At 38.6% G+C, this 13,178-nt stretch overlaps 2 protein-coding genes across 4 annotated transcripts in view; one reads left to right on the forward strand and one right to left on the reverse strand.

Annotated features, from left to right (window-relative positions):
- The window catches only part of LOC137406529 (syntaxin-7-like), a 383,065-nt gene that overhangs the window by 330,666 nt on the left and 39,221 nt on the right, over positions 1-13,178 (reverse strand). The gene's annotated exons all lie outside the window — the stretch shown is intronic.
- The window catches only part of LOC137385672 (HEAT repeat-containing protein 1-like), a 68,154-nt gene continuing 66,630 nt past the window's right edge, over positions 11,655-13,178 (forward strand). The window contains exons 1-2 of the mRNA XM_068072192.1: positions 11,655-11,796; positions 11,918-12,134. Coding sequence (XP_067928293.1) covers positions 11,655-11,796; positions 11,918-12,134 — 359 coding nt within the window. The remainder of the gene's footprint in view (positions 11,797-11,917; positions 12,135-13,178) is intronic.

The raw sequence follows: 13,178 nt of genomic DNA on the forward strand, positions 1-13,178 counted from the left end.
ACGCTCTCAAGCTTGATTAAGAGTAGTACGCCAAGTTGTAACATTGTAGCTTTATAAATCGCTGGACTGAAACGACTCAGATTATATTTAGAAGTTTCACTTTAGTGTAACTACAGCAGTTTTATAAGCATATTACTACATGTAGTCACTGTTGACTGGGTAGAGTAATGCTTATCATTTTAAATACTTTGCTGTTCGCTCCTCCTAAAAGTACAAATAAATGTAATTTATAATTATTAATAACTAGGTGAATGCCTGGCAGTGCGCCGGTAATAAGAGTTACCCAATGAAAGTGAGTAACTTATCTTGTAAACTAGTAGTCTAAATCTTTACTTAATCAATAGCCATGTTTGGAACTTGCTTAATAATTATTACGTTACGCATAATGATCAACTGTGCTAGTTAGTAACCCCAAGCACTCTAAGTGTGGGTATTTTGACCGATGTAATGAATGTCATCACAATCATTCATAGCTACAGTCAATTGACCGATCGTACTGTAGTGGTGTAGATCACTGTTCTTCAGACCTGAAGGTTCCGAGATCAAATCCTCTGCAACGCAGATTTTTCATTGCTAGATTTTAATCACTATAACTGGACACGTGGAAGACAAAAAACAAAAGACAAGCATCAAGATTTATATATACTGTATATAAATTGTGGGTGTTTCATATAGCTAGTTGTTATTTGTGCAATGCACCACACTTGAACATAGTTGGAAGCAATTAGCAGAGTTATTATGTATAATGAAGTGTCGTTATACATAATCACTCGTCTCTACCCGTGTCTTAAAAATACTTTTGATCTGCAAACTCCCTTCATATTAGAAACTTTATGTAATATACTGCTGCATTTGTTTTGGGCATCAGTCTGCTGGTTACGAGTATTATAGTATCTATATGATACTATAATACCATAAATAAACAATTTTTTTGTGTGGCACTATATGCAAAACAATTGTTTACAAAAATGATTGTGGACTGCCCAATAAAAGTATTTATTTTAAGAGATATATATATCTTCTATATATATATAAATCTCAGTGTCTGTCCATTGGTCTGTCCAGCTATAGCTATTAAAATCTTGGAATGAAGAATCTGTATTACAGAAGATTTGATCTCAAAACCTCACGATCTCCGAAATGATGCAGGGCATTTCACTAGTAAATACATATAGACTAGCCGGATGTCCAGCGTTGCACGGGTGTTCAAAACAGCTTATAAACAGTGGCAGGTAATGTAGCCGCCTGTCACTTGCCATTAACCTGGCACATTGCCATTGTCTAATTTGAGTACGCTACTATCCATATTGGTAAACCTACTAATAAAAGTCGTGAGAGTAAGCTTTGGTGACGTTGCGTAACGCAGAGTGCTATACGTATTTATACTGAGATAATGACTCATGTCACCCAATGAATTTATTGCATCTTGTGTAGCTTAATTGATTAGGTTATCGAGTTGTGAATGGGAGGTTCCGACATCAAGTCCAGCATGAAGCGGATCTTCCATTCTTCGATTTAAATAGCTATATCTGGACAGACTGAACGACAGACTTTGAGATTTATATATAGGTATAAAATATATATATTAACTAACAGCTGAGTACTCCCCGCATTATACTATAATTCACTCTGCACAAAGTGTATTGAGTGTTTTTTCTTTATTATTCTTTACGAAACTAGCATTTCTAGCAATAATAAATATATATGTAGTCATAAATTGGTGCCAAACTATTAGAAGCATAACAAGACGAGCTTACCTATTCAATCTTTTGAAGAGAAAAATAGAGAGTGTACAAAAGAGCAGCCAGTATATTACCCCATTGAAAACTCGCCACCTTAGACACAAGCTTTTTGTTGACATCTTTTTGGTATGTTCTAATAGAGTATGATGCATGCTTGTGTGTAAATGTTAACTAAAGTGAATTTAGATTAGTAGGCTAAGAGGGGTTGTCTGATCCCTGACCTTCTGTTTTAAAGAGATCTCAGCTTTCAACTTGTTGCTGCTTTGGTAAGGGAAAAATACCACTTCCTCTGGGTCCTGACAAGTAGAAATGACAAGAGGGATGCATCTATCCTGCTGGCACAATCTGAGATGCTGGTGCAACCTGAGAGATTGTCAGCCAAGTTGCTTATTAGAGATGGTGCTTGCTGGTGCACTTGTGTTTGCTGGCGCAATGTGTATGCTGGTGCAATGTGTGTGCTGGTGCAATGTATATGCTGGCGCAATGCAGGTTAAGTCGACCTAGTTGATGTTTGTAGAAAGATCCAGTGAAGGTTACAGTATGTCGTGTAGTTTGCACCAGAATGAACATACAGACAGGGTATTTATATCTTAGAGGGCGGGCCCTAGCAAGTTCAACCAGGTTAAAGAGAATAGCTAGAAACATGAAAGTTTGTAATAAAAAACAGGCGTATGATTAGATAATGGCTACACATATAAAGACTATGCATGCAGAAACAAGGACTAATTAGGGATATGTATAATTGGTTATTTGTGTCAGTCTACATTACTCTCCTTCCCTAGGAGTAAGCATTGATCGATTATTACGCAACAGCTTGCTGAGAGAATGACAGTGTCTCTGCTCGTTGAGTTTTTTCTTGAATAGAGTGAGAAGGTTTTCATTTTTAAGCCTTGACTTAAGTTGATTTAGTTCAAAATTTTCAAGCCATATAAGGGGCCTTTCTGTGCGAACGGGTCAGTTCGATGTCTCTACTATTGTTTGAGTTCCATCTGGAAGCTCTGCCTTTTTGATTTATTATTCAGAATTTGTTGGGCAGGTCGTTCTCAGGTACTTGTTTTGGTACTGGCTCATTTGAATTCCTGCTAGTTTTTGTTAGATCTGGAGTAGATGATTTTGGTGTTGGAAGTAGTAGCCTCGGTGCTGCGATATTCTGAGGGGCGGCTGCTCCTCTAGCCCATTTTGGCAAACAAATTTTTGTCTACCAAATTCCTGCTAGGCCTTTAGCGACTGGGTTCTTCGCAATTACGGGCAGATCTCCAAGAGACAGTTGCTGGGTGATATAGTTTGAGGTTTTCTTCATTCACGGCGGTGATCTTGTCGTTTTGTTTTATTCTGAAAGTACCATTATCAAATTGTTCAAGTATTACATACGGGCCATAATACTTAGGTTGTAATTTGGTACGGCTTTTCTTTTTAAAACATTTGGCCAACATCCATACTTGATCGCCTTTCACAAATTTTGGTCCCGTTTCAGGATCAGCTTTCTTGCTGTCACGCCGCTGGTCACTAACGAATCTATGACTATTAGCAATCCTTTTGGAAAGATTTGCTGCGTACTTGTTCCTCGGCTGTTTCGGATGTCTTGGTCTAGCAATGAGATTATCTGATAAGTTCAGTTTTTGTCCAAACATCATAAAGTTCGCAGTTTTGTTGTTGAGTTAGAGCGGTGTAGCACATGATGATGGCATGATCTGAGGTAGTATCAGATCCTAATCGGCTTCATTTCTCGATAGCAACAGTGATCTGAAAGCATCCCCTAGATCACGATTGCCACAGTCCACCATTCCATTGCCTTGTGGGTGATAGCTAGTGGTGTAGCTTTTGCTGACTCCTCACATGTTACACAGCTCATGCATGAGTTTCAACTCAAACTGAGTCCTCTATGACACAATGAATCCTCTCAGGCAGCGCCAAATAAGCAAAAATCCTCTGATCTAATATGCCTGCAACTGTTTCAGCGGTCCCATCCAAGATGGCCATGGCATCTCATCATCTGGTGAAGTGATCAGATAGAACCAAGATCATTTTATTTCCTCTTGGGGCTGGGGTAAGAGGTCCCACAAGGTCGATGGACACGACTTGCCAGGGTCTGCCCATCAAATATTCTGTGCTGGCCTTGGCTAGGAGGGTGTCTGTTGTTCTTGGCAGCCGGACAAATTTAGCATGCTCTCACCATCCTACGAACATCGCCGGACATGTCTGGCCAGTACCATGCTAGCCGTAACCATTAGTAACTTTTGTTTAGTCCGGCATGGTGTTGAGTGTGCGCTTTTTGCATGGCAAGTGCTCTCATTCTTGCGGGGCAGATGATTACCCAATCTGCTCGCTTGTTATGCGTTATTCTGATCTGTAAGATCCCGTCTTCCACTCAACATAAGTGCAACTGTTCCGTTAGCTTTTCGAGTTTTTGGTCCTCTTGGTCGAGGGTCTCTCTGTCGATTTCTTGACCTGACTCTAAAGGCTGTAATGATATGAGCCGTGCTGCTGCCAGTCTGCTGCTGTAAGGCAAGTATTTCTTGGCTTACTGGGTCTGTCAGTCTGATTTGACTGGTAACAGTTTCTTCTTTTGTAACTGGAATCTCACCCTCTGTATGGAGTATGGTGTTGCAGCCTCGTTTTTATAGTGTGATCGTAGTAGGCCCCATCGCTGTGTTTAATATGTTTGCATTGTTTGCATTTTGTACAATTTCGGCTGAGCTCGTCAGCATTGCCATGCTTGTTGCCGGCCTGGTGTTGGAGCTGGAATCTGAATTCCGACAGTATTTTCAGCCTCCGAGCCACTTGGTGGGCCAGCTCTTTCCTCCTGTATAACCACTGTAATGAAGCATAGTCAATATGCAAGATGAGTTGTTGCCCGTACAAACATGGTCTGAAATGCTTCACCGTGAACATCAATCTGAGGAGTTCTCTTCTCGTGATGCCGTAGTTCCTCTCGCTACTAGAGAGAGTCTTGGAGTAATAAACGATTGGTCTCTCTTCTCTTTGTTGAACTTGCAAAAACACAGCTTCAACACTATCCAAGCTAGCACCTGTATCCAGTATATATTACATAGCTGGGTCTGGGTAGACTAACACCAATGCTTCAAGTAAAAATTTCCTCAGCTTCTGAAGTGTTCTCTTCTGTTTTACCCCATTTGAGCTTTTGCCGTCAGGCGATTTAGCAGCTTGGCTACAGTGGTATAATCAGGGCAGAAACGACAATAGTAACCCACAAATCCAAGAAACGTGTGCAATTTTTTTTGGCAGGTGGGAGTTGTCCACTCTTTTACAGTCCTGATTTTTAATGTAATTGCCCTGTAATTTTTCTGTAATTACCGTTCTACTTCTTGGTCCTTTTTATCCCTAGTCACTGAGATGCCTGTTTAATAGGCTGAGTCTCTGGCAAAGTATGAATGTCGTGTGTGACTAGCTCAGTCACCCCTAAGTCATCTTCTTCTGTGCTAAACACAGTTGCATATTTTGTAATCAGCTGTGTAAGCTTATTGAGTTGTTTTGCATTTGTGCAGTTTTTGGATGCTTGTTCCAGCAGGAGTAGCACGTGTTTGGGAACACGTGGCTCACTGCCAATGGAGTGTTAGACTTGGTGAATTTCCGTGGTGGTGCGGAGGTTTGATGTAGTGTTAGTGATGATCTGTTCTTCCTCTAGACTTGTGAACAGCCCGTTGGATGTCAGCTTGTGCCTGGTCGGATGTTGATGGGTGTTGAGTGTGAGTTGATAAACTGCGCTACTATTTGTCGGTTGTTTCCTGAGACCTTAACTGGTGTGGAGGCAATTCTCAATACGAGGTCCTTGTCGCTAACATTTTCCATGAGTTCAACTTGTGTGGCTGTTTCAGTGATGAGACAACACTCAGGCTGACACTCAGAGTTGACTAGAATACTTGTGAGCCGTGTAACTTGTATCTTTGAGCAAACTGGTTTACCGCGCTTGTCTGCACAAGCTAGGAGGTAATCTCCTAACCTGAGCATGCCTTTTTTCATCAGTAGCTGACGTTGGAAATCTGTGAGAAACTTCATACAATGTATGGCATCTTGCGCTATGTTTGCAACTTGGAAAGAAACTTCCGCTGGTACACTGCGTATTCAACATTGTAGAGTGATTGTTCCGTAGAGCAAAAGGCCGCTGTCATCTGCCATTGAGGCTGTGATTCCTTCTGCATCGAGTTTGTTCTTTATTTCGGAGGGTAAGCAGTCAAAAGCTCGTTTCAATAAGATGCTGTCACTGGCTCTGGTATCGGGTAAATAGTGGACAAATTTTCGACCTTTGATCTTGCCGGGTACGTATAGACAACTTCCATAGGCTAAGCTTTTGGCTTCTGGTTCCGGTATAAGTGTGTCCTTTTTACAGGGTTGTGCTTCATGTTGGATAGGTCTGGTTCGGGCAGTCCTTGCTGATCCAGGCCGAATAGAACCAGTTACTGGGCTACACCGATGGCATTTCTCGATGGCTGCTTGGCGGTCTATGCTGTTATTGTCCTGAGTTTTGGCAGTCTCTTTTTTAATGTCCAATCTTCTCACAATGGAAGTATGCTTCGATCGTGTAAGCGTTTTTTTTGGTAGTTTTGTTAGTTTGTCTCATCAGGTTAGCTTGGTTGATAATAAGAGTCTTCAAGCTTTTTAAGATCATGTCTAGTTTGTCTGGTGAAATCGCTTGGACTTGTTCGAACAATGGCTCTGGATCGACTATCGTGATCACCCATGTTTTGGTTTCCAGTTGCAAGAATTTATCTGCTATTTGTACGGCATCTGGCCATGTGTGATGAGTCATGGCAAGTAGGTGTTGCTGTAGCCTGTTGTGGTTTAGTCTTTTCTGGAATTGTTTTTACTGCGGTCTGGGTTCGGAAAGTTTCATCTATTTTGGGGTAGGCAATGTTGACTAGTCTATTGATCTCAGCTACTTAGTCATGTAGGTTCTGCTTAGGAGTGCACCTGATTTGATCTGGACAGCCTTTGGCTCGGCGGGCTGTCATGCCATACTGCCTCCACAAGCTGCTATAGATCTTTGTTGGTGTCTCTCCTCTCCCAGATTCATTTGCCGGTCTGTCTAAACAGCCTCGAAGGTGTAGTGTGGTTTCTTTGTCATTCTAAAGGTTAGCTTTTGCTACGCCATTAAATTGTGAAATGAATAGCTCTACATCAGTGGTACTGTTGAACTGAGGAGGCTTTAATTTGGGTTTTCTGGTATTCATTTACGCTAGTCTGGCTCCATAGCTTTTTATTGCAAATATTCATAGCTCCTTTTTTGGGCTCAGGTCATTTTCTTTTTTGCGTTGTTGGGGTGCAGAGCCTGGGTGATTCGGCTTGCCGCTCTCTTTTCTCAATCTCTTCATTCAATCGTTGTAGTTTATTGGACGTATGTGTTGTCATTCTTCTTTTTTGCATTTTGTGATCTGGTCTTATACCTTTTTGTCGTGGATCCCACTGCTTCCTCCAATGAAGTGGATTTAGGTTAGTAGGCTGAGAGGGGTTGTCTGATCTCTGACCTTCTGTTTTAAAGAGATTGCAGGTTCTAACTTGTTGCTGTCTTGGTAAAGGAAAAATGTCATTTCCTCTGGGTCTGGACAAATGGAAATGACCAGAGAGCTACAACTGTCTTGCTGGTGCACTGTGATGCTGGTGCAATCTGAGAGATTGTCAGCCTAATTGCTTATTGGAGATGATGCTTGCTGGTGCACTGTGTTGCTGGTGCAATCTGTGAGATTAACAGCTTAACTGTTAATTGAAGATGATGCTTGCTGATATACTTGTGTTTGCTTGTGCAATGTGTGTGCTGGTGCAATGCAGGTGAAGTCGAACTAGTTGATGTTTGTAGAAAGATCCAGTGAAGGTTGCAGTATGTATTGTATTGTGCACAAGAATGAACATATCTATAGAGGCAATGTATAATCTTAGAAGGCGGGCCTTAGCAAGTTCAACTATGCTAAAGAGAATAGCTAGGTACATGAAAGTTTGTAATAAAAAACCAATGATATACAGCCTCCCATGGGGGGCTGTATATCATTGGAAAAACAGGCCCCACCCTCAACATATGATTAGATAATGGCTATACATATAATGGTTACGCATATAAAAACAAGAAATAATTATGGATATGTATAATTGGTTATTTGTATCAGTCCACATCACAACCAAATAGCTTTGGTTGTCTCTCAGTTTCAACCAAACATCTGAAGATAATAATACATTATTTTAACAAGAAATTAAGAAGAACATCATATATGTACGTGGTGGGCTCTATAAAAAGGGCTTTTTGAGTATCATTCTCAGGTATATAGAGTACGTAGAGTTGCTAACCAATATGAAACATGACACATTTGCCCGTTGCAATATACATGTAGGTAGCCTGTCTTGACAAACTGTTGTTTTGCGGAGTTATACCCCCGTCGAGCGGGCGAGCAACACAACAGTTGTGTTGCTCGCCCGCTCGACGGGAGAACAACTCCGCAAAAACAACAGCTTGTCAAGACAGGCTAGTTGCAATAGGGGTTTTTAGTTCAATGGGCAAACGCGTTCTGTCGAAAGGGACACTGTTTTTCAAAATTAACGCGATTCGAACCAATTTAGTACCGACTAGGTTATGTTGGTTAGATTACCTTACGCAATTAATTCCGGTATCTCAGTCTCGTGTATGGTAATGTTGTGATAAAGAACTTATGAATGAAATACACTTCTAGCAAGCTAGACAGGATTTGGTTCAGTTTACGATGAATGGCATTGTAGTACATTGTCATAGAGAATTTGTGCACTGGTTGTCTGACGTTTAAAAATCACATAAATGTTATATATTTGAACTATTGCCCATTTGAATAGCATGATTGTTATTATACTAAGACGAATGTGAGGTGCGTTGTGTTTACAGGTGGCTTTTGCTTTCTCAAATGTTTTTTTTATATTTTTCCATGTCAATTACTGCATTTTTTTAAAATACACGCGTAACTCTCGATGTAGAACTGACATATGATGATATGCTGACATTAAAATCTCGGCTATCTTTTAGCTGTAGCGTAGCCATACCTGCCAACTCGCACGCATTGGGCGTGAGACTCACGCAATCACCCCTAAGAAAAAATGAAAATATGTGAGATTGTTGCCCCAATTTCCACAATTTTATATATACTATCATTGATACATCAATTGCCCCAAAACCAAATCTCATGCATTGCCCTCTCTTGGGTTGGCAGGTCTGAGCGTAGCTGTATCTGTAAATGTAGTTGTAGTGGATGTATATCTGCAAGTGAATTGGATGAACATATGTGTATAAATATGAAGCTATGATTGAATCTTTGGCTTGTCTTATCAACTGTTAGAATATGCTGCTCAATTATTATTTATATTCTAGCAATGATATACAGCTGGGCTGCATATCATTGGTTATAGCTAAATAGATAGCAAAGGAGATAATAAAATAAACCAGTTTCAGTTTCACAATCAACCTAAAACATTCTAAAAATTTGCACCTTTATAATTTTTCTGATTTATTTTATCTTCTACATTTTGTATAATTAAAATTGGTAAATGTGGAAAAGCGAATATATTTTGGTCCAAGTTTGGCTCTAGCCATATCCTGTAAAGAACTTCAGCTAGGTTTATCTGTAAAAAAGTTAATGAGAAGCATAAAAACGTTAAATTAGCTTAGCTGCACCACACTTCGCCTGCTAGCTAGTGCCATATGAGCATAAGTTAAAAAACAAAACCAGCTCACTAATCCCTACTGAAACTAACAGTGTACTCCACCCAATGTTTTTTGTGATACTATCTATCGAAGCCAATAGAAGAAAACTCAACATTAACAGGCTAAAAAAGGTGATACAAGAAACAAACTATGGAATTGGTGGTGGCTGTAAAGAGGCTAGGGGAGGAAATGGCAGTTTTTCGAAGGTCAACTTTGCTTGCGCCCATCATGATACAGCAACTATTTGTACTCAACTTCTGAGACATTAGTTGGTGTAGAAAAACATCATTTTTAGTTATTAAAAGCCAATTATTTGCATAATTGATGAATTTTTGAAAATTATTTAAAACTTGTCTACTAAAACGATAGTAGTGTTTACTGCAGCTAATTGTTCCTAAAAATTTATTAAAAATACTATTTTTTGTATTGGTTGTATATTTTTGCTGAAAGCAAATACATTAATTCCTTAGGATCCTCGAGATAGTGTTTCCAGTTACCTTTGAAAGATGTTTTGTCCCTGTTATACATGTATACGATAATTTTGCACAGCCCTATTTTAAGGTAAAGTTTTGGTTAATTGTTGCATTCAAACTAAACAAACTAGATTAAATTGACCCATTGTTCACAGAATTTAAACATTCTAAAGGGATAGACTGGATTAACAGGAATTGAAATCAGCTTTTGTCAAGTTTATATGGCTAGCCAACTACAGTGGAACCTCGGTTCTTGAACATCCGTTCCAAAAGGTTGTTCATAAGCCGAGTTGTTCGAGGTTCGAGGTTTCACTGTACTACTGGCTCTGTACTCACTTAATTTTTGGTTGCTCACCCAGTTGGTTGAGTACTTCGACTCGTTCCTAGACTATTACTGTGACGTTTTTCCTTGTGGTTTGTCCAGAACGTTGAATCCCCAAATAAGGATAACACCTGATGAGCGCAAGTACAATTATAGCACGTCTAAAACTGTACCACCCTCCATGCTCAGCATTGTTCCTCATTTGCAGTCTGACATTTAAAACATGTAAGGATTGTTTGTTTGATCGTCTTTAAATCTAGGTCTAAAGTAATGTTGAAAACAATTATAGAAAATAGACCAAGATCATAATGCAAGGCATATCAAAATGCAGCTCACTTTACACTAAGGTTCTCATTTACTGGCAAAAATACATCAAAGTGTTACGATAATTCACGCAAATGGTGAAAATTAGTGCTTAAAATAATCACGATGAAACTATTAAAGCATGTACACCTTTTTAGATTCACAATCTAATATAATAAGAGCAGTGTCAGCCCGTCTGTCCAAAACCACTTTAAGAGAGTTAGGAAAAAGAAGCGCTCGCATGAGAACTGAACATGGTGCATCAGATTTATAGGCAATAATGCTACCACAACACCACTGAATTACCCAATCTTATCTGTACTTAGGCGAAAGGAAACAATTATCTGCATGTGTTGAGCCGATAAAAATGTGTTAACAACCCATCCTGAGTGTAGTTTCAATTTGCAAAATCTTTTATTTTTTATCGCAATTTATTGTTAGCAATGACCGCTCGTGTTAGACGCGTTACGGCTATGAATTTTTACTAATTTTAGATCTATGGACTTTGGGTGATTGCTATTGAACAATAATACAACTAAAAGTCGTTAATCGTATTTTATCAGTGATAATAATGTCATAAACTGTAATAATAGTGATAAGTCGTACGACTTGGATATGCTCGTGGTCTTTTCAAAAATGGCTGAAAAGTGTTCGTTCTCATTCTGCATCACATTTTTGGTATTTTTCTTGGCATCAGCTAATGTAAAATTTTATGATGATTAATTTGGTATAAAAATATTTTTTATAGACCGTGTGTCTCAAAAATTATAAAGATTTATACACATTTTTTATCAAATATTAGGTTTTACTGAATATGTAATGATGTCCCAGTAAAGAAATTATTTTGGTAGAAAAAGAGTTAAATATGCACTTGATGATTACTCATGACGATCTCTCACGGTGCTCGAGACTGCCAATGTGCTAGTTTGCCATAATAGTGCTTGATATTGCTGCCCACAAATTGAGACTGCTGTAAAAATATTTTTCAAATAATGAACTCTCACACCATTCACCCAATTTCACACCACAGCGAACTCTAGGTTACAAGATTCCATTCATCGTCAAGAATTGTACCTGTTACCTTACATGACTCCACATTCTGTTGTTTTTTTGCAGATTGTAATTGCTAATAGAAATTCATAATGACATCTCTTGCCAATCAGCTTAAAAGTTTGGCTTTGCCTCATACCCAAACAGTGCTCGGAGATCAAACCAGACGAGTCTCTCTTCTTTTTGATCCTACTGAAGCTGCGAATCTTGACAAGGATGCCCTATTTGCCCTTGGTAGGTGTACACCATAAGGCAACTGGTGTTCTATCTTACTCTTTCATACACAGATTTATGCATTCAATTAAAATTTTCATGACATTCTAAGATTTCCGAAATTCTGTTTCTAATCACTCAGGTGTGAGCGGTCTTGAGGAGTTGACCGAGATTGACAATGTTTTTATGGAATATGAAAAATCTTTATTCAATGAGTCAGCAAGCAGCATTCAAAGGCTTGTTCAGAGCAGCGAGGTCAATCGGATGCTGGACGAGCGTGTAAAGATGTTCTTGATCCACTTATCACCATATTTTCTGTTGCGACCTGCGCATAAGGCCTTGGAATGGCTTATTTACAGGTTTGTTCTAATATATTTAGTTTGTGTTTATTGATCTCTGTTTAAAATTTTGAGGCTCGACTATCAACTGAAACTTACATATCGCATTATATTCAGCTATTCAGTTACAATCATGCTAATGAGATCCTTTTATATTTAATTTATATTTTCATGAAACAACATGGATATGAAGTTGCTAGGCTTCTTTGACATGTCAAGACATTTTTCTCTCTGTAACACAATGGATCATAAACTAGCATCTAATGGCAACGCTGTTAGGCTTTAAAGTTGCAAATGAAGGAAGCACTCTAAACCTCAAGCGACCTCTATTTTTGTTCATATTTTTCTTATGCAATGCAACTCTGCATGGGCAACGACCAACAATACAGCTTCTTCTTTCTATGGGTTATGTAAAGTCTGTACAGTCAAACCTCGACCTATGATCACCCCCACATCAAAATTTGGTAGCAGCTGACAAAATTTGAGCAAGTGCTTTTTCATCATACCTAGTAATTGCTGACATACAATCTCTGACATTTCTTGAAACATTGCAGTTTAGTAAAGACAATTAAAAAAGGGGATAGAAATTAAAAATTAGATGTAAAGATAATAGTAAATTATATAAATCAATTTATCTTAACTATATTGATTGTAAATTTAAATTAAATAAATTACACCAGTATTTCTATTGTTGACTTTACCTCCGAACCTGCGATTCACTGATCCTACACTTCCATTCGCATTTCTCTAAGATGAAATAACAGCATATACTTCTTTGTACTGAACATACTTCATTAAATTAGTTTTCAAGTTTATTTTTTTGTGTTTTCATGTAATTAATTTCTTTTAATGCTAAAAGAACTTAGTTAAAATATTTGTATTTGTTTTTTGGCTCTAGAATCAATTAAACTAAATTTTCCTTTTTTATAAGATTATCTACTCCAACATATGACAGTTTTGGTGTACAATGCAGTCATCTGACTGGATTAACTTTGTATGTCGAGGTTTGTCTGTACTTTGTTTTTTATACCAGTACAAACTGTCCTGGTATATTCAAGCTTTGAA

This window comes from Watersipora subatra, chromosome 1, assembly GCF_963576615.1.
Source record: "Watersipora subatra chromosome 1, tzWatSuba1.1, whole genome shotgun sequence".
Lineage (NCBI taxonomy): Eukaryota > Metazoa > Bryozoa > Gymnolaemata > Cheilostomatida > Watersiporidae > Watersipora > Watersipora subatra.